The sequence below is a fragment of the Suncus etruscus genome, chromosome 11, assembly GCF_024139225.1.
Source record: "Suncus etruscus isolate mSunEtr1 chromosome 11, mSunEtr1.pri.cur, whole genome shotgun sequence".
Taxonomy (NCBI): Eukaryota; Metazoa; Chordata; class Mammalia; order Eulipotyphla; family Soricidae; genus Suncus; species Suncus etruscus.
The window spans coordinates 49,796,091-49,818,231 of NC_064858.1; the positions used below are offsets into that span (position 1 = coordinate 49,796,091).

At 40.1% G+C, this 22,141-nt stretch overlaps 1 protein-coding gene and 1 non-coding gene across 2 annotated transcripts in view; one reads left to right on the forward strand and one right to left on the reverse strand.

Annotated features, from left to right (window-relative positions):
* The window catches only part of FGD6 (FYVE, RhoGEF and PH domain containing 6), a 134,518-nt gene that overhangs the window by 35,103 nt on the left and 77,274 nt on the right, over nucleotides 1–22,141 (reverse strand). Inside the window, exons 7-8 of the mRNA XM_049782863.1 lie at nucleotides 21,936–22,092; nucleotides 17,034–17,121 (exon numbers count right to left, since the gene is read on the reverse strand). Of these exons, the coding sequence (XP_049638820.1) occupies nucleotides 17,034–17,121; nucleotides 21,936–22,092 (245 nt within the window). The remainder of the gene's footprint in view (nucleotides 1–17,033; nucleotides 17,122–21,935; nucleotides 22,093–22,141) is intronic.
* On the forward strand, nucleotides 10,515–10,646 carry LOC126023145 (small nucleolar RNA SNORA51). The gene has a single exon (XR_007500352.1). It is a non-coding gene; the product is annotated as a small nucleolar RNA SNORA51 (small nucleolar RNA).

A 22,141-nucleotide genomic window follows, 5' to 3' on the forward strand; every position in this document is an offset into this window, starting at 1 on the left:
GAGAGAGAGAGAGGAGAAAGAAAGAGAGAGAGAAAGAGAGAGAGAGAAAGAAAGAGAGAAAGAAGAAAGAGAGAAAGAAGAGAGAAAGAAGAGAAAGAGAGAAAGAAGGAAGGAAGGAGGAAGGAAGGAAGGAAGGAAGGAAGGAAGGAAGGAAGGAAGGAAGGAAGGAAGGAAGGAAGAAAGAGAAAGAAAGAAAGGAAAGAAAGAAAGAAAGAAAGAAAGAAAGAAAGAAAGAAAGAAAGAAAGAAAGAAAGAAAGAAAGAAAGAAAGAAAGAAAGAAAGAAAGAAAGAAAGAAAAGAAAGAAAGAAAGAAAGAAAGAAAGAAAGAAAGAAAGAAAGAAAGAAAGAGAAAGAAAAGAAAGAAAGAAAGAAAAGAAAGAAAGAAAAGAAAGAAAGAAAGAAAGAAAGAAAGAAAGAAAGAAAGAAAGAAAAGAAATTCCCCAGAAAATTAGTGCAGCCTGTGGGGCAACCATGGTGGGTTTTTTTGACCACCAGGTGGCATCATTAATTAATATAATTTAATTAATTTTTTAATTTAATTAACTTCAATCAACCCAACCCCAACACTTAGTCAAGAAATGAATGTCTAGAACCAACAACATTCCAAAATGAGTTTTGGAATGAGGACATGTCTTGGAGAATAGTAGCCCATTTTTTTTTCCTTCTCCTTCCTTCCTTCCTTCCTTCCTTCCTTCCTTCCTTCCTTCCTTCCTTCCTTCCTTCCTATCCTTCCTTCCTTCCTTCCTTCCTTCCTTTCCTTCCTTCCTTTCCTTCCTTCCTTCCTTTCCTTCCTTCCTTCCTTCCTTTTCCTTCCTTCCTTCCTTCTTCTTCCTTCCTTCCTTCCTCCTTCCCTCCCTCCTTCCTTCCTCCCCTCCCTCTCTCCCTCCCTTCTTTCTTTCTTTCTTTCTTTCTTTCTTTCTTTTCTTTTTCTCTTTCTTTCTTTTCTTTCTTTTCTTTCTTTCCTTCCTTTTCTTTCTTCTTTCTTTCTTTTCTTCTTTCTTTCTTCTTTCTTTCTCTTTCCTTCTTTCTTTCTTTTCTCTCTCTCTCTCTTCTTCTCTTCCTTCCTTCCTTCCTTCCTTCCTTCCTTCCTTCCTTCCTTCCTTCCTTCCTTCCTTTCCTTCCTTCCTTCCTTTCTTCCCCTCCACTTCCTTCTCCCCTCTTTCTCCCTCCACTTCTTCCTCCTTCATCTCCACCTCTTCACATCTTCACTTCCTCTACCTCCTAATCTTCCTCTTCCTCTTTTTTTTTTCTTTTTGGATTTTTGGGCTATATGTGGCAGTGCTCAGGGTTTACTCTTGGCTCTGCACTCAGAAATTGCTCCTGGCAGGCTTGGGGACCATATGGTATGCAGGGAATTGAACCCATATCTGTCCCTGGTCAGCTGCATGAAAGGCAAATGCCTTACTGCTGTGCTATCACTCTGGTCACCAATTTTCTTCTTTATTTGCTAAATATGTAGCAGGCATCAACATATACAGAACCATTGGAATCTACAGTAAAACAAGACTAATTGATATAATTGCTTTTGAAAATTCCATATTTTGAAAGAAGCAACATAGGAACCAGAGTAGGTGGCACTTGCCTTGCACATGGCTGACCCAGCTTCAGTCCCTGGTACCACATATGGTCCCTTAAACCCCACCAGGATTGGTCCCTGAGCACAAAGTCAGAAGACCTATGCACAGAGCCAAGTGTGGCCTAAAAACAAATAAAAAAGAAGCAAATTAAAATGACCCTGACTTATAAAATAAAAAGCAGTTTATTTGACTAATTTATTTTAAATTTTGTTTGTTTGGGAGCTATACTTGGCGATACTCAGGGTTACTCCTAGCTCTGCTCTCAGGACTCATTATTGTAGAGTTTGGGGAACCATACAGTATGCTGAAGATAGAACCTGAGTTGGCCACGTGCAAGGCTATGTACTGTAACAAAAATAACAAAAAGAATGAATGTCATCCCAAAATATCTATATTGCTTTTCCTGCTCCCCATTGTTTTTTAAATGGCAGTTGGAGGTTCACAGCACAATTAAGGGGACAGGTACAGTGATTTCCCATAAACTCAGAATCCTGGGGCCAGAGCAATAGCACATCCAGTTGGGCATTTGACTTGCATACGGATGACTGAGGTTGGATCCCTGGCATCCCATATGGTCCCCCAAGCCTGCCAGGAGTAATTTCTGATCTCAGAGCCAGGAGAATTCCCTGAGTATGGCCGGATTTGGCCCAAAAACCAAAAACAAATAATAATAAAAAATCCTTAGAATCCCCCAAATACACACAGCCCCTTACCTCATCCTTTTTTGTTTGTTTGTTTTTATTTTTGGGTTACACCTGCAGAGCTCAGGGGTTGCTCCTGGCAGGCATGGAGGGGACCAAATGGGATGCCAGGACTTGAACAACTGTCTGTCCTTGATCTGCTGCTTGCTAGGCAAATGCCCTACCACTGTGCTATCTCTCCAGCCCCTTTTATCTCATCCTTTATTAAGAGAGACCAATATATTGTGACTAAGGGAACTATTTTGACTCATCACTATTGCTAAGAATTAACTGTTTACATATGATTCACTCTTGGTCATGTACTATGAATCTGGGCTAATACAGGCTATGAAACATACCCATTATTATAGTGCCATAGAATTTTTCATTGCCTAAAAATTCCCTGTACTCTGTTGATTTGTTTACTTTTGATTTTACTTTTAGTATATAAGTTGACAGATTAATTTTATTTTAATTAAAGGAGTTATTAGAGATGGAGAAAATAGTACAATGAATAAGGCCCCTGCCTTGCCCACAGGTGACCCCAATTCTATCCCTGGCACCACATTTGGTGGTGGAGTAATTCCTGAACACAGTGAAGTGTCCCACCCACCACCCAAAATTAAAATAAATAAGAGCTCTTACCCATTTTTACCCCTTACCACCCTGATTCTTTTTTTGTTTATTTTTGAGTCGCACCTGGTGGCACTCAGGGGTTACTACTGGCTCTGCACTCAGAAGTTGCCCCTGGCAGGCACAGGGTACCCATCCGTCCTAGTATGGTGCCCACCCTGATTCTTAATTTCATTATTATTATTATTATTGTTGTTGTTGTTGTTGTTGTTGTTTGTTTTGGGGTCACACTCAGTGGTGCTCAGGGGTTACTCCTGGCTTTGAATGCAGAAATCACTCCTGGCAGGCAGGGGGACCATATGGGATACTGGGATTTGAACCATCTTATGTTCTGGATCGACTGCGTGCAAGGCAAGTGCTTGCTATCTCTCAGGCCCCCAAACTACAATTAAAAACAAAATGTCTGGGACCGGAGTGGTGGCACTAGAGGTAAGGCATCTGTCTGCCTTGCCTGCACTAGCATAGGAAGGACCACAGTTCGATCTCTTGGCGTCCCAAGCCAAGAGCGCATAGTCAGAATAACCCCTGAGCGTCAACAGGTGTGGCCAAAAAAACAAAACAAAACAAAACAAAAGTCTGAGAATAAAGCCAACAAATAAAAACAGGAAATTCTGAATATTATCATCTTTACATTTTATATGGAAACAACTGCCTTCTAGCAGGACCTTTCTGTTCCTCAGAAAGCAAAGTTCTTGGGGATGGAGGAATAGCACAGCCATAGTAGGGCATCTGCCTTGCACATGGAGACCATGGACATACCTAGGTTCAAACACCCTCCTCCAGCATCCCATATGGTTCCCTGAGCCTGCCAGGAATGATTTCTGAGCACAGAGCCAGGGATAACCCAAAAACAAAAAACTTAAAAAAAAAAAAAGAAAGAAAAGAGAAAATAGTAAAGAAAAGAAAAAAAAGAAGGGGCCAACGCGGTGGCGCTAGAGGTAAGGTGTCTGCTTTGCCGGCGCTAGACTAGGACGGACTGCGATCCCCGGGCATCCCATATGGGCCCCCAAGCTAGGAGAGACTCCTGAGCGCATAGCCAGGAGTAACCCCTGAGCATCACCAGGTGTGGCCCCCCCAAAAAAAAATAAGAAAGAAAAAAAGAAAAGTCTTTGGCTGGTATCAGGAACAGCCCCACCTTTCATCAAGTTCTGCCATATAGAAAGTATCAAAATTACTTCAGAGGTGCCAGGATTTAAAAGCAAATAGTTAACAAAACAAATACTAAACACAAGTTTCATAATAAGGGCTTTACTTTTTTTTTTTTTTTTTGCTTTTGGGCCACACCCCGCATGCTTAGGGGCCACTTCTGGTGCTGCGCTCAGAAATCACTCTGGCAAGCTCAAGCAACATCTAAAATGCCAGACACTGAGCCTGATCAGTGGTATGCAAGGCAAACACCCTACCAGCTACCAGCTGTGCTATCACTCCAGCCAGCCCTGAGGTTTTACTTTTTTTTAAATAGGGTGTTAATCTCTTTGCAGCAGCATGCCAACACAACATTCCACCTGAGCATTTAAAAATAACACATAACTGCTTTATTGTATTATAATTTACATATCCATAAAGTCAGCTACCATCAGCACTATCTGATTTCAGAACACTTCATACCCAGTAAGAAATGGCATCCATTAACTGTCATTTTGTAGTCTCTACTGCTTTAGCACATGGCAACCACTAATCTCCTATTTGTCTTTGAGGTTTGTCTACTCTGATACTTCATGGAAATAAAATAATACAATATGTGATCTTTTGTGACTGGCATCTTGTTTTCTCATAACATTATGTTTTCTTTTTTTTTAAATAATATCTTTATTTAAGCACATGATTAGAAACATGTTTGTAGTTGGGTTTCAGTCATAAAAAAGAACACCCCCCCATCACCCATGCAAACTTTCCTCCAACAATGCCCCCATCTCCCTGACTGTATTCCAGACAAGCAATCTACTTCTCTCACTCATTACCAGTGTCATGATAGTTGTTAGTGTAGTTATTTCTCTAACTGCACTCACCACTCCTTGTGATAAGCTTCATATCCTAGGCTGATCCTTCCAGCCTTCATCTCTATTGTCTCTGGGTATTATTACCATACTGTCTTTTATTTTTCTTAAATCCCATAGATAAGTAAGACTATTCTGTATCTGTCTCACTCCTTCTGACTTATTTCATTCTGCATAATAGTTTGCATGTTCATCCATGTATAGAAAAATTCATGACTTCATCTCTATATAGTATTCCATTGTGTACATGTACCACAGTTTCGTTAGCCATTCGTCTGTTGGAGGGCATCTGGGTTGTTGCCAGAGTCTGGCTATTGTAAACAGCACTGCAATGAATAGAGGTGTGGAGGTTTTATTTTTTTAAAAGTCATGCATCAAAATCTCAGGTGCATTGGTGGTGGTAAGAAAGGACAGAACTGGGGCCGAAGAGATAACATGGAGATAAGGCATTCGCCTTGCATGCAGAAGGTTGGTGGTTCAAATCCCAGCATCCTATATGGTCCCCCAAGCCTGCCAGGAGCGATTTCTGAGCCTAGAGCCAGAAGTAACCCCTGAGCACTGCCGGTGTGACCCAGAACAAAAAAAGGACAAAACTAAATATCCAACAATGAAATCATGAGACCCATACTTTAACAACCAAAATTTAAAACGGGCCTACGGGGGCCAAAGTGATAGCACAGTGGGTAGGGCAATTGCCTTGCATGCAACAAACCCAGGTTCGATCCCCAGCATCCCATAAGCCTTCCCACACCAAGCCTGTCAAGAGTGATTTCTGAGAGCAGAGCCAGGAGTAACCTCTGAGCACTGCAGGGTATGGCCCCAAAACCAAATCCAAAACCAACCAACAAAAAAAGGGCCTGCTGTGCTGGCAGGCTGGATTGGTGGCATGGGATGCACTCTGGGAGCAATGATGGAGGGAAGTTGACACTAATGGTGGGATTGGTCCTGAAACACTGCATGTTTAAAACCCAACTTTTTTGTTTTTGTAAATCACAATAATGTTGGGTTTTTTTTTTTGTTTGTTTGTTTTTGTTTGGGTCACATCCGGCGGTGTTCAGGGGTTACTCCTGGTTCTACACTCAGAAATCGCTCCTGACAGGCTTGGGAGACCATATGGGATGCTGGGATTCGAACCACCATCTTCTGCATGTAAGGCAAACACCCTACCTCCATGCTATCTCTCCAGCCCCCACAATAATGTTTTAAATTTAAAAATTTAAAAATAAAAGAGTTGTGCATCCTGGCACTTTCATCATCCTTGTTCATCTATGTGTTTGGGGAATAGTGCTGTTTCAAGGAAGTGTGCCTTGAAGAGGAAGAAGAGGAGAAGGAGGAGGGAGAAGGAAGGGGGGGGAGAAGAAGAGGAGAAGGAGGAGAGGAGGAAGAAGAGGGAAGGAGGAGGAGGAAGAGGAAGGAAGAAGGAGGAAGAGGAAGGAAGAAGAAAAGAAGACAAAGACGAAGAAGAAAAGAAGACGAAGACAAGAAGATGACGAAGAAGAGAAGAAGAAGAAGAAGAAGAAGAAGAAGAAGAAGAAGAAGAAGAAGAAGAAGAAGAAGAAGAAGAAGAAGAAGAAGAAGAAGAAGAAGAAGAAGAAGAAGAAGAAGACAATGACGACGACGACTGAGGAGGATGAGGTAGTAACGGCATTTGAATGTGATCTTTTGTGTGTGTGTGTGTGTGTGTGTGTGTGTGTGTGTGTGTGTGTGTGTGTGTGTGTGGTTTAGGGTCACACCCGGCAGTGCTTAGGGGTTATTCCTGGCTCCAGGCTCAGAAATTGCTCCCAGCAGGCACAGGGGATCATATGGGATGCCGGGATTCGAACCGATGACCTCCTGCATGAAAGGCAAACACCTTACCTCCATGCTATCTCTCTGGCCCCTGAATGTGATCTTATTTGAAATCTTTTTATTAGCTTTTCATAGCTTCAATTTTTAGCTTCAGAACACTATAACATATGCTTTTAAAATATCACTTGAACCAACATGGGAAATCCCAGATTTCTAAAACTTAGAGGAAGTTTATACCATCCCAGACCAAAGGCAAAGGCTAAGAAAAAGTAATAAATATGTTGTAAAGTCATTTTTAAATAGCATAAATATTTTTAAAAAGACCAAAGAAATACCTGATCCAAATTTAATTAAAGTTCAAAGGGCTATGTTTTTCCTATTTTCCCCATAAATAGAAAAGTGGAAAAATATTTCAGAGGATTTTTTTGGGGGGAGGGGCACACCAGGCTGCACTCAGGAGTTACTCCTGACTCTGCACTCAGAAAGTGCTCCTGGCAGCCTTGGGGGACCATATGGGATGCTGGGACTCGAACCTGGGTCCGTTCTGGATTGGCCACATGTCAGACAAATGCTCTACCACTGTGCTATTGCTCCAGCCCCTATTTCACAGGAATTTTAAATTTATATTTTCCATAATATTTGTCTCTTTCATAAGTCTTGCTTATTCAACTTGTTTCAATATCAAAATATAACATCCCATTAATAAAATAGCATGTAATAAAGTTAGAAAGTTAGTATTTGATAAATAGTATTTATATAAATGATATAAATATTATTTGATAAAGACTATTATTTGATAGACTTGGATTTTTGTTTGTTTGTTTGTCTGATCTGCTTTATTTCTCTGGGGGTTTTTTGAAGGGGGGAATGTTGTTGGGCTACACCTGGCTATGCTCAAAGATCATTTTTGGAAGTGCTCAGTGGACAGAAGGTGGGTTGGTATCAGGCAGATGCTGGACATATCTCTTTGATTTCTTTTATTTTTGCTTTTAGGACCATACCCAGGAGTGCTCAGAAGTCCATGTAATGGGAATTAAACCTTGATCTCCAGCATGCTAAGTATGTGCACTAGTCCTCTGAAATATCCTTGAGCCCTCAGTCTTTTCTGAATGAGATGCCAGTCTTGATTATTATAATACTTTCATAGGCTAACCACTGTTGCTTCAAACATAAAGCAACCCACACAAAACTAAAGACTCCTCAATAAGGACTCCAAGCAACAGATTAGCATTTGTTATTATTGCTCCCTGCAATGAAGACCCGGGTTGGCCTTGACTAGGTTTATAGTTTAGCAGAGAAGACATGACACAAACTTGTGGAGGGGCCGGGTAGGTGGCGCTGGAGGTAAGGTGTCTGCCTTGCAAGCGCTAGCCAAGGAAGGACCACGGTTTGATCCCCTGGCGTCCCATATGGTCCCCCCAAGCCAGGGGCGATTTCTGAGCACATAGCCAGGAGTAACCCCTGAGCATCAAACGGGTGTGGCCCAAAAAACCAAAAAAAAAAAAAAAAACAAACAAACTTGTGGAATAATTGACTAACAAAAAGAAGTAAGTCATAAAAAAAAAAAGTGGTGACATCAACAGGAAGTGTAAGGGCTTGATGGACCTCAAACGGAAAGGTCTGTAAGACCCATGGAGTCAGGGGTCACCGATTACTGACTGCCATTACCTGCAGGTGTCAGCTGGAAGTATCCTATATAATTATTTGCTCCATTAAATCCATGAGTGACTGAGGAAGAATCTAGTCTTAAAGACAGGAATGGTATCAGGAGATAGTACAGAAAACCTACTGTAGCTATAGCAAAGAAAAATGAGATCTGGTGGGGCTGGCCTGATAGAACAGAGTGAAGGCAATCCCTTGCCTATGATCAACCTGGATTCTATCTCTGGCACCCCATATGCTCCCCCAAGCCTGTCAGGAGGATCTCCAAGTACAGAGCCAAGAGTAAACCCTGAGCAATGCCAGGTGTGGCCCCAAACAAAAGATCTGGGCAACTCTAGGTTATAAACTGTGATTTTCATACTGTGGGTTTTAGTTTTTGTTATTAAAATTTTATTTTCTGGGCTGGAGTGATAGCTCAGCAGGGAGGACACTTGCTTTGTATGTGGCTGACCCGTGTCCGATTCCCAGCATCCTATATAGCCCACCCCACCCCACCCCCGCTCCGAGCCTGCAAGGAGTAATTCCTGAATGCAGAGCCAGGAGTAACCCCTGAGTACCACTGGGTGTAACCCCCCGCAAAAAAGACCCCGAAAAACAAAAAATAGTTTATTTTCAGTTAACAGTCACAATTGAATTTGTTGGGGTTTTTTTCTCTTGACTTTGTTTTCAGGTAACACCCACAATTTCAACTTCCCACATATCCCCTAAATATGTATAGACTTCTTTATTATCTTACCTACCATCAAAGGATCCATTTGTATAGGATGAATCTACACAGACACATCATTATTAACCAAGGCCTATTGTTTGCATCACAATTCATTCTTGGTTTTACTGTCTTTGGGAATGAATACATGTATAATATAACACATAGTCATTATTTTGGTAGAATAAGTAAATTTTCAGCTTTCCTAAAAAAACAAAGGTGTAGGAGTTAGAGCAATAGTACAGCAGGTAAGGTGCTTGCCTTGCATGTGGATCCAATTTTGGCACCCTGTATGGTCCCTGAGCCCTCTGGAGTAATCCATGAGATTGAGTCAGGAGTAACCCCTGAGCATCATCAAAAAAGAAAGAGAAAGAGAAGGTATAAGAACAACTTGCAGGGGCCAGAGTGATAGCACAGTGGTAGAGAGTTTGCCTTGTATGCGGATGATCTGGGACAGACCTGGGTTCGATCAGTGGCATTCCATATGGTCCCCTGAGCCTTCCAGGCACAATTTCTGTGCACAGAGTAACCCAAGTGCCAATGGTGTGACCCAAAAACCAAAAGATAAAAATAAAAAGTAACAATCTGCATACTATTTCTACAGCCCCTGTATTTTTTCCTTGGGGAAAAAAAGAGCAACGGGAGAAAGATAAAGAGGAAGTAAGAGTAGCAGGAAGACACGGACACAAATTGGCTGGAATGTAGAAAGGCGTGGTCTAGAATCATAACAAGGGAAACGGAAGAGCAGGAAGCATAGGCAGAGGAAAAGGGGTCAGCTGATCTTAGAAGGAAAGGGAAATCATTGAGTTCTCTTCATTTTGTGTGAGGGTGACTGGTAGAGTGTATGTACTATTTGAAACAATGAACTGGCCCCATTCATCCATCCAACACTTGGACCTGCATGTAGGTTTTTGACTTTACAAAAGGGGGGCAATGTTCCACTTCCTTACCACTTTCAGTTTGCTGAATCTCTATTAATGCCTGGAACCTACTCAAGACACTGAGTTAGATAAATGAAGAGAACTTTCTACTCTGGAGATATGAGGCAGAAGGAAATCTGCAGTGGTAAATCATTCATTCAGGCAACTCCTATAGCATTGTCTGTAGGTTTTCTTTCCTGGCTGGCAAGATTTCTACATAGCAAAAAATACCAAAGAAGCTCTGGATCCCACATAGATTCAAAGTTCTAGGTATTTTTTCATGTACCTTTTAGCCATTTGTATTTCTTTTTTGTCAAAGTGTCTGTTCATTTCTTCTCCCCATTTTTTGATGGGGTTATATGTTTTTTTCTTGTAAAGTTCTGTCAGTGCCTTGTATATTTTGGATATTAACCCCTTATCTGATGGGTATTGGGTGAATGTCTGATGGTCATGGTCATGATTGGTCATGGGAATGTTGCACTGGTGAAGGATATATATGTATTTCTTATATATATATATATATATATATTAAAAATAAAAAAAAAAGAAAAGACCTCCCAATTCTTACCACAGCTGTGTTCTTTACACTGACTGTATAGAAAGAGGAGGTACAGTAAATGCACCCCATATACACCTCAACACAGGCCCTTTGCCTGGTCTGTATTGTGAATTGGGGGACAAAAAACAACAACAACAACAACAACAACCAAAAAAAAAAAAAACCCACGAAGTTCTAGGTAGATTCTTTGGCCTTGAACAGCTGATAGATCAGTTAAATCCCAAATTTCTCTAAATTAAGTATGTCACTCACTTTATTTCATTTCTTGACTTTTTAGATTCTAATACTAAATTTTATAACAAGCATTTTCTCTGGTTCTGTTTTGTGTGAAGTTTAAAACAGCACTAACCAGGCTGGGATAGAGTACAGCCGGTAAGGTGCTTTTCTTGTAGAGCCAACGTGGGTTCCGATTCCTGGCACATCAAGAGTCCCATCAAGAGTGAGCCCAAATATTTCCTCTCCCTCCAAAAAATACTACCAAGAATTTTTCAGGAAATTTTTTTGGTAGTGATGGTGGAAGGTTTTTACTTTTTACTTCAAAGAAAGAAGAGATAGTATAACATATTCTCTTGATTCCTCAAGAGAAATTAAAAGTTTTGTCTCAAAGAAAATGCATGTGGTACAGCAAAGGGGGTTGTTGAAATAGAACAGGCAGGACTGCAGTATCTGGGAATTTCCATTCGCCTTTCTCTAAAAGAATTGCAGAGGACACTATCCATCTTATCTGTACTTATCTCTGCCCCTTCAATCTTGCTCCAAAAAAAAACAAGAGGGAGTGGGTACTAGCACAAACTCTGCTTACAGGGAGGCAGATGGAATCTTCCATCTCAGAGTGAAAATCAAAGCTGTCAAGAGTAGCCTAAAAAGAGGGCTGGAGAGATAGCACAGCAGTAGGGCGTTTGCCTTGCATTCAGCCAACACAGATAAGAGTGGTTCAAATCCCAACATCCCATATAGTCCCCGAGACTTCCAGCGGTGATTCCTGAGCACAGAGCCAGGAGTGGTCCCTGAGCACCGCTGGGTATGACCCAAAAACTTAAAAGTGTAGCCTAAAAAAAGCAGTCTCTCTCCTCCTCTCTGCTCCTGGTATTCTGTGCTTTGGGGAAGATAAAAATTTCTAGCACAGAAATAAAAGTTCTTACCTCACAAGGTTGTGGGAAAGATAAAACAATAACATGTCTGAAGAAATGCAATTTGGGCTGCTTTTGGATCTTTAGGGCCAGACCCACTAGTAGGGGCCTTTGCTGGCACTAGACTCCTAGGGATATTCCTGTCAATACTGGGGGTAGGGGTAGGGGAACCTGACTGTATGGTACTGGGAATAGAACCCGGGTCTCCCAGAGGCAATGAATAAATTTAATCATTAAGTTATCTTCCTGGCCCTGAATGCACACAGCTTAAGATTTAATGTCCAACTTCTAAAAATTAAAGTAAATAGATTGGACACTTGGAACACAATTTGATAAGTAACTTGTCAGAAGCAATCAGAATATCATCAAAATGAGTTTTGAAATATCCAAACTTCAAATAAAAATATAAACAAATCCGGCCAGAGAAATAGCATGAAGGTAAGGCCTTGCATGCAGAAGGACAGTGGTTCAAATTCCGGCATCCCATTTAGTCCCCCGAGCCTGCCAGGAGCGATTTCTGAGCATAAAGCCAGGAGTCTGAGCGCTGCCGCGAGTGACCCAAACCCCCCCCCCCCAAAAAAAAAACCCAAATCCATAACATCCTCTTTGTCTTGAAATATTTATGTTCATTTTTTCAAATGCCTCAACAAACACTTTATGTGTGGCCTAAGGCAAGACATGTAACCTGTCTTGCCTTAGTTAAAAATAAAAAGTTATCTCTAAAATTCCATGGAGATAGCTCAAAGGCCAGAGTGCATCAGAGAGGCCCACTTTGACTCCCAGTCCACATTGAATCACCTGGGCACAGTGGAAACAGCCCCAAACCAAACCAAACCAAACCAAAAAAAATAAATAAATAAAAAATAAATAAAAAATAAAAATAAAATGAAATGAAATGAAATAAAATAAAATAAAATTTTTATTTCATTTTATTTCATTTTATTTTATTTTATTTTGGTTTGGTTTGTTTTGGTTTGGGGCTTTTTCCACTGTGCCCAGGTGATTCAAATAAAATAAAATAAAATAAAATGAAATAAAATAAAAAGAAATGAAATGAAATAAAATGAAATGAAATAAAAAATAAAAAGAAAAGAAATGAAATGAAATGAAATAAAATAAAAAAATAAAATAAAAAGAAATGAAATGAAATAAAATAAAATGAAATGAAATAAAATAAAATAAAATGAAATAAAACGAAATGAAATGAAATGAAATAAAATAAATAAAATAAAATGAAATGAAATAAGAAAATAAAATAAAAAGAAATAAAATGAAATGAAAGGAAATAAAATGAAATAAAATAAAATAAAAAGAAATGAAATGAAATAAAATGAAATGAAATAAAATGAAATAAAATAAAATGAAATGAAATAAAATAAAATGAAATTAATAAAATAAAAAATGAAATGAAATGAAATGAAATGAAATAAAATAAAATAAAATGAAATAAAATAAAAGAAAAAATAAAAGAAAAAGAAATGAAATGAAATGAAATAAAATGAAATAAAATGAAATGAAATAAAATGAAATAAAAAGAAAAGAAAAGAAATGAAATGAAATAAAATAAAATAAAATGAAATGAAATAAAATAAAATTAAAAAAAATAAAAAGAAATGAAATGGAATAAAATAAAATAAAATAAAATGAAATAAAATAAAATGAAATAAAATGAAATAAAATAAAATGAAATAAAATGAAATAAAAAGAAAAGAAAAGAAATGAAATAAAATAAAATAAAATGAAATAAAATAAAATAAAATTAAAAAAATAAAAAGAAATGAAATGGAATAAAATAAAATAAAATAAAATGAAATAAAATGAAATGAAATAAAATAAAATGAAATAAAATAATGAAATGAAATGAAATGAAATAAAATAAAATACAATTCTCCACCTAAAGGAGTTCTAGGTTAAAGATATTTCATCTGAAAATTAACCAAAATTATTTCTATATTTTTTCAAAATTATTTTTAAATAAAAATAATTTCTGAACAGGTGTTCAAAACTGACCCATAATTTGGTACGCATCAAATTACTGAGTATAACATTCATTTCTCAAATTCAGGGAGTTTATAATCAAATAATGGAATCAATATCCAAATGATGAAAGTATAACAAATTCATAGGCACTGAACAAAGTTTCTTGGTCAAGTGGTTTGACACTAAGCATAACTAAGGAACTGGGTAGTGGACCGAAGTGAAAGCACCATGGGTAGGGCATTTGCCTTGCATTCGGCTGACCTGGGTTTGATCCCCAGCATCCTATATGGTCCCCCGAGCCTTCTGGGATTTCAAAATGCAGAGCCAGGTGTAACCCCTGAACACTGCCAGGTGTAGCCCCAAAACAAACAAAAGAAAAAATTAGATAGCATTGAGGGATGATAAATTTCAAGTTCAAGGTTTAGAGAATAGAATTATTTGAATCAACAAAGAAAAGGCAATGGACAAAGAAGTATATATGATTTCTCTACGGAGTCTATGATCTTTCTGAACCCAGAGCTTCACATGCAGGTTACTTAGTGCTATAACACTGAGTCACAGACTAGACCCTTTATACTAACTGATACTCTGAGCAAGCCATACATCACCTAGGTCCTCAATGAAGCTATCTATTAAATTGGGCAGTGCATCATCTAAATAATGGAGATCTTCCTACTTAAGGATCTGGAAAACGTTTTCATATTAAATAAGGAGCAGTTCAAAACGAAAAAAAAGAACTCCAAACTCACATTATGTTAATATTATGTCACATTAAATCTATCCTCCAAGAAAGAACTTGTTTTAATTTATCACCCTTTTTCAGTTAAAACTGAGCACAAAGGGGCCAGAGTGATAGCACAGTGATAGGGTGTTTGCCTTGCATGCAGCCAACCTGGGACAAACCTGGATTTGATACTCAGGTTCGATACCTAGCATCCGATATGATCCCTGGAGCCTTCCAGGAGAGATTTCTGAGCCAGGAGTAACCCCTGAACGCTGTAGAGTGTGGCCCAAAACAAAAAAACAAAACAAACAAAAAACTGAGCACATTGGGCCGGAGCGATAGTACAGTGGTAAAACGTTTGCCTTGTACACAGTCAACACAGGATGGACCGAGGTTCAAATCCTGGCATCCCATATGGTCTCCCTAGCCTGTCAGGAGCAACTTCTGAGCACAAAGCCAAAAGTAACCCATGAGTGCCTCCAGGTGTGACCCAAAAACAAAACAAAACAAAACAACAAAAAAGAAAGAAAGAAAGAAAAAATAAAAAAACAGCACAAAAACTACACAGAGCTCTTTACTCTTTACATCCATAGCTTGAGAGATAATGTTTTGAAGTGATAATTTCAGAATCTTGTTCTGCTCTTGTTCCACATGAAAACAAAATGGTTTTTGCCATTGAAAATACTGCACTTCATCTGACAGCAGGGGGAACAGCCTATGTCCTTCAATAGCTTAGTTAAGATATAGCATTAAATTTATCTCACGAAAACACAACACATGCATGGGTACTTCCTTTACTCCAGTGTATTCTAATCTTTGCCAAACACAGAGAAAAGAAAATACAGATGGACAGGATATCCTCAAATTATTTGGCTTTCCCATGTCATTCCAGACAAAAATTTTGTCCCTGATTCACAGCTAGAAATTAAGATGAAGTCTTTCAAACACTTTGGGTAGCAAGATACTAGAGGTGAAAGCAAGCCTTCTTTCAGCAGCTATGTATTGTTCCCTAGGCAAGCTTTCCAAGGGGAAATGGAAAATCCTGGCTTTCCAGGATTCATCTACTATATCTAATATAGCTCAGGGCTTAAAATAAAGCATAAAGAATAAAATCATGAGCATGACTGCCTAAGGAAACTAGCAGCAAATGAGAATTTCAAAATTGACTCACAAGAAGTTAAAAATGAATTGAATTTAGATTTGTGGAAACATTCTGAAATATCCATAAAAATATCCAGTTTGAGGGCTGGAGAGATAGCATGAAGGTAAGGCGTTTGCCTTGCATGCAGAAGGATGGTTCGAATCCCGGCATCCCTTATGGTCCCCCATGCCTGGCAGGGGCGACTTCTGAGCGTAGAGCCAGGAGTAACCTCTGAGCGCTGCCGGGTATGACCCCCCCCCCCCCGCCAAAAAAATCCATTTTTGAAACAGTTCATACTATTTATTATTTATTGGGTTACACTTGGCCATACTCAGGGGCTATTCCCTTTTTATTTTGGTGCTCAGAGCTGACTCATGCAGTGCTTGGGGTTCCTCTGGGATGCCTGGGGATGCTCAGAAGTTTCTTTCTATTTTTTTTTTTATTTGTGTATTTGGGTCACATCTGGCTATGTACAAGGCTCTCCTTGCTCTGTGCTCAGGGGTCATTCCTGCTGGTGTTTGGGTGACCATAAATATTTAGTTCCAGGAATAGAGCTGGGGTTGGCCGTGGGTAAGTAAGGCATTATCCTATCTCCTACATTAGCTCTCCAGCCCCATGATAAAGATCTAAAGGAGCAAATGAATAACAGTTCTGAGTAATAGTGTATAACTTCAAATTATTTTTTCTTTCCTTACCTTTAAAAAATTTAATTTTTATATAGTCACCATAAAATTACAAAGTTATTCATGACTGAGTTCATAACAATTCAACACTAGTCCCTCCACTAGTGTCCACTTCCCTCCACCAATACTCCAACCAATCCATTTTGCCTCTTACCAGTCTGCTTCAAAGAGAGGCGCTTAAAAAAATCATATTTTTGGCACTGTGGTTTACAGTACTATTGCTGATAAGGTTTCACACATAACACTTTACCACTTTTCAGTACCACCTTCTCCTGGATGAGTGCTTCCTTCCACCATAGGTGATTTCCATTCACTCCCTGAAACCCCCTCTTTTTATTTATCATTATAATGGTAAACTAGACAGCTCTACACTCTTAAAGCTTAGAATATAGGTAATGACCATCAGAGTACCTCTAATAGCAATTACTACTTATTTAGAACAAAGACAAAAGCACTAATATAAGCACATAGCTCATTTGTCTAACAATCTGAAGAGATGAAGGGTGTGAAAGTTGAGATACAGATACTGGGACTGACATGCTGACCTTCATTTTATTGGTATGTGTGGAGCCCAGGGGGATCAAATGGGAGGCCTCATGTATGTGGAGCATGAACGCTACATTTCTAGTCCTCAGCCCTAAACCTCATTCTTCTTTTTCCTTTCCTGCGGGAAGAGATGGATCTACTAAGGGCTCACTCCTGACAATACGCAGCCATCTGTGCTGGTGGTGAGTGTTAGGCCCAACCTTGTGGTGTTAGTGACCCCTAGGGCCATACCCTCTTGGGTACCTCCAGGGCTTAGAAGAGCCTGAATTTATAGAACAGCATGAGTCACCCAACCGTGTCCACTCACCTGTGAGCAGCAGTCTGTACTGGGGGATCCTCTGAACTGGCTTAAGCAGGTAGTGCTTGAGGGCCAGGTTAGCACAGCGGGGGCTCATCTGAAAGGAAAAGGCAACTGGAGTCAATATAATCATCTTCTCAGAAGCAAGATGTCTCTATGGGCCCCATGTAAAGAGTCAGATTCACATCAATTCTGGATCCTTCTCTCCTTGACAGTGCCCCAAGGTGCACTTCTAGCACCTTATCTATCTAGATAATGCATAAACGGGATGTGACAGCACAAGACTAGGGGAAAAGACAGTATGACACAGGAACCAGACAGAAAGAAGAGCAAAGAGCACAGGAGCTGCAGGAACAAATCTCTCTCTTTCTCTCTCTCTTTCTCTCTCTCTCCTCTCCTCTTTCTCTCCTCCTTCCTCTCTTTCTCTCTTGTTCTCCCACACTATAATCTCCTTAAAATTAATACCCTCAGTCAAAAGAATTTTTACTTTCAGATTTGGAAGTGACAGTACAGTGGGCAGGGAGATGGCCTGACCCGGATTCTACTCTCAGCACTCCATGTGGTCCGGAGTCCTGCCAGGAGTGATCTCTGAACACCAGGGATCAAAACCAAAAATATAAATTAAATACAAAAACCATTTTATGGGGATCAGAGAGATAGCATGGAGGCAAGGCATTTGCCTTCCATGCAGAGGTCAGTGGTTCGAATCCTGCCATCCCAGATGATTCCCCCGAGCCTGCTAGGAGCAATTTCTGAGCATAGAGCCAGGAGAAACCCCTGAACACTGCTGGGTGTGATCCAAAAACAAAACAAAAACAAATAAACAAAAAACTATTTTACCTCCCTAAGTGGATAAATAACCAGCCGTTCTGCAAGAAGATTCCATGAGAGCTTCTCTTTATTTGGAGGTGTGACACTACGCGGCAAGTATAACTGAAGCTGATGGATCATTCCCCAAGCTCACCCACCCTCTGCAATAGGAAGACATCTGGTGGGGGCCTTGGGCAGACACGATCAGCACCCTAATGGAGCCTATTCAAATTGCCCATTAGAGCTTGGCCTGCTCAGCAGCTGCTGCCCAGAAGAGCATCTGCCAGGTTATTCATAAACACCCACAAGTCCAATGACCAACAGGAAATGCACAGCCATAACACTAAGGCAGCAGAAATCAAAGTGTCAATTGAACAGAATTCAAGTAATAATACTCAGACCCTGTGGCCAATATACTCAATATATTCAAGGTAATGACAGGTGGCATTAGGGAGGATAGAAAAAATTAAATCGCCTGAACAGCAGCCTTGCTGAGGGTCCAAATCATCTGAAAAGATACTCTATTTTCTCACAGATGAAGGTCTGTAAAGGAAAGTTCCACATTCCAATGTTCAGTGGAACATTTTATTACTTTGCCACTATGGGATGTCGGGGGGCTAGGGAGAGACTCAGTGGTACTTGGCTCAGCTATGAGCAAGACATTTGCCTTACCCCCTATATTCTCTCTGGTCTGTACCATAATTCTCTGATAACCTGTTTTTTATTTTATTTTATTTTATTTTGGTTTTTGGGCCACACCCGACAGTGCTCAGGGTTATTTCTGGCTTTGTGCTCAGATATCACCCCTGGCAGGCTCCGGGGATCATATAGGATGCTGGGAGCTGAACTCAGCTCTCTCTCTCCTCTCTCCTCTCTCCTCTCTCCTCTCTCCTCTCTCCTCCCTCTCTCCTCTCTCCTCCCTCTCTCCTCTCTCCTCTCTCCTCTCTCCCCTCTCCCCTCTCCCCTCTCCCCTCTCCCCTCTCCCCTCTCCCCTCTCCCCTCTCTCCTCTCTCTCTCTCTCTCTCTCTCTCTCTCTCTCTCTCTCTCTCTCTCTCTCTCTCTCTCTCTCTCTCTCTCTCTCTCTCAACATTTTTCTAGGACCTGGCTTACAAAGTAAATATTCACAAAGCTACATGATTATGCATGTTAAGAAGCATCTGTCATGCAAGCACCATTAATCAAGTCAGTTAGCTTCCGCCTCCTTAGGCTTCCATTGCTGCCAAGGCAACAGAAGAATACATCGAACACTAATGGAGAGCTTAAGTATGGGATGGTTGCCATAGTTATTGATATCACCCTTCCTTTCTTTACAGCATGACTGCAAGAAGATAGGGGCAGAGAAGAAGATAAATGGTGACAATGAAATGAATGAAAAATAAATAGAGGCTGGTGGGTATGGTGCAATAACGTGATATACCTCAAACATTAATATTAAGACTATTTTAAGTCAGGATGCCTCAGTTTAAGACAAAACTCAAAAGTTCAATCTACTGTATAAATTAGAATTCAACACTTCCAAAACTTTTTTAGCTTTGTGACAATAATTCACTACTAGTGTTCATTTTAAAACAGTAAATCAGAATTTATTTTATTTTATTTTTTTTGGTTTTTGGGCCACACCCAGTGGCACTCAGGGGTTACTCCTGGCTCTGCGCTCAGAAATTGCCCCTGGCAGGCTTGGGGGACCATATGAGATACTGGGATTCAAACCACCATCTGTCCTGAATCAGTTGCGTGCAACGCAAACGCTCCATTGATATCTCTCCGGCCCCAGTAAATCAGAATTCTAAAAAAAAAATCAGTAATACACATTTTTGCCCACAATTAAATGAAGGACTTTAAAATTTAATTAAATATGAACTTAAATTGTTACAACGTTTTGTCACCAATCAATTCAGGCTTTTAGTCAAAACATAAAACCCTAGCTATAAACAACATGTCATTATTTTTTGTAACAATTAAACTATTTACTTACAGAGAAACAAATTATATTTCTCACCCTTTATAGTAGTTTGTTTGGTGTTAGAAAAATATAAGAGACATGTTTAAAAATATGACATGGTGTCAGAGAGATAGCATAGCAGGTAGTGAATATGCCTTGAATGTGGCTAACGCAGGTTCGATCCTCAGCAACCCATTTGGTTCCCTGAGTCTGCCAGGAGTAATTTCTGAGTGCAGCTTCATGAGGAAACAGTACTGAAAGGAGTGACCCCAAAACCAAAGTAAATAGATTCTACATTCTACAGGTTCAGAGCAAATAGAACAGCATGTGGCCAACCTGGCTTGGATCCCTGGCATGAAATATTGTCCCCTGTGCACAGTCAGGAGTGATCCCTGAGTGCAGAGCAAAACAGAGTTAAGTCCCCAACAACAACAATAACAAAAAAACAAAAACAAACAAGTGCTGAGGCCAGAGCAATAGCACAGTGGTATATTGTTTGTCTTGTACACAGCCCACCCTGGATGACCTGGATTTGGGTCCCCCGGAGCCTGCCAGGAGTGATTTCTGAGCACAGAGCCAGGTGTGGCCCAAACAACAACAACAACAAAAGAGTGAAGCCCCCAAACAAAACTAACTAACAGGGGTCTGAGAGATAGTAACTATAGGAAAGGCACTTGCCTTGCATGTAGCTAGTTGGCATTTGATCCCTACCACTACATATGATTCCTTGAACACTGTCAGGAGTAAGGAGTAAGGCACAGCTGGATAAGGCCCAAGCCTAAAAAAAAAAAAAAAAAAAAAAAAAAAAAAAGAGGACATAATCAGGGCCATCCAGGTAGCTCAAAGGCTATCTGTGGGCCCAGAGAGATAGCACAGCGGCGTTTGCCTTGCAAGCAGCCGATCCAGCACCAAAGGTGGTTGGTTCGAATCCCGGTGTCCCATATGGTCCCCCGTGCCTGCCAGGAGCTATTTCTGAGCAGATAGCCAGGAGTAACCCCTGAGCACCGCCGGGTGTGGCCCAAAAACCAAAAAAAAAAAAAAAAAAAAAAAAAAAGGCTATCTGTATGCTTTGCATGCAGAAAGCCCTGGCTAGATCTGATGCCCATCATAGTCCCCCAGTATTGTCAAGAAAAAACCTAGGGCCTGGAGAGATAGCACAGCGGTGTTTGCCTTGCAAGCAGCCGATCCAGGACCTAAGGTGGTTGGTTTGAATCCCGGTGCCCCATATGGTCCCCCGTGCCTGCCAGGAGCTATTTCTGAGCAGACAGCCAGGAGTAACCCCTGAGCACTGCCGGGTGTGGCCCAAAAACAAAAAAAAAAAAAAAAAGAAAAGAAAAAACCTAGATAAGGAGTCAAGAGTGTGACCCAAAAGCAAAACATATAAGACATGTTTCCTAGAGCTGTCAAGTTGATACACAAAGTGTGTGTGTGTGTGTGTGTGTGTTTTAGGGAATAGGCAAGTGAAGAATGGGGAATTACTATTTAATAGGTAGTTTCAGTTTTACAGGAAGAAAGGGGTTAGGAAGACTCATTGCACAGCAAAGTGAATATGCTTTAACTACTGATCTATATATGTCAAATGATTAAGATAGTTCACTTTTTTTTTTTTTTTTTTTGGTTTTTGGGTCACATCCGGCAGTGCTCAAGGGTTACTCCTGTCTCTGTGATCAGAAATCGCTCCTGATAGGCATGGAGGACCATATGGGATGCCGAGATTCGAACCACTGTTGACCTGGGTTGGCCACTTGCAAGGCAAACGTCATTCCGCTGCACTATCTCTCTGGCCCCAAGATAGTTCACATTTTAAAAATTCATCACTGTACAATAATAGCATTTCAAAATTAAACCATTTTACATAGCGAGTTCTTCATATTTAATTGAAGCAATTTTCTTGGGTTTTGAAGGGATTTTATTTATTTATTTGAGGGGGGCACACCCGGTGATGCTCAGGGGGTTACTCTTGGCTATGTGCTCAGAAATTGCTCCTGGCTTGAGGGACCATATGAGACACCAGGGGATCGAACCACAGCTTGTGCCACTGCTCCGACCTGGGATTTTATTTTTATGTCTTTTATTTGCAAGCCTTGTTTGCAATCTTTTCAACTAAAACTTAAACCATAAACATAATTGGAAAAAAATGTCAGCATTAGGTGATATACCTCAAATTCTCTAACAACAGCAGCAAAGCCTGGATTTTTCTTGCACTGTTCATCCAATAGCGCTATATTCTTATCAAATTCTTTGATGTATGTGGAATACATTTTCAGATATGGTCCCTTCTTCATAAAAATGTCTGCGATTCTTTGTTGTTCAGTCCTAAGGATGTAGAACAGATGCACAAAACATTTCAAGAGTCATGGATGGA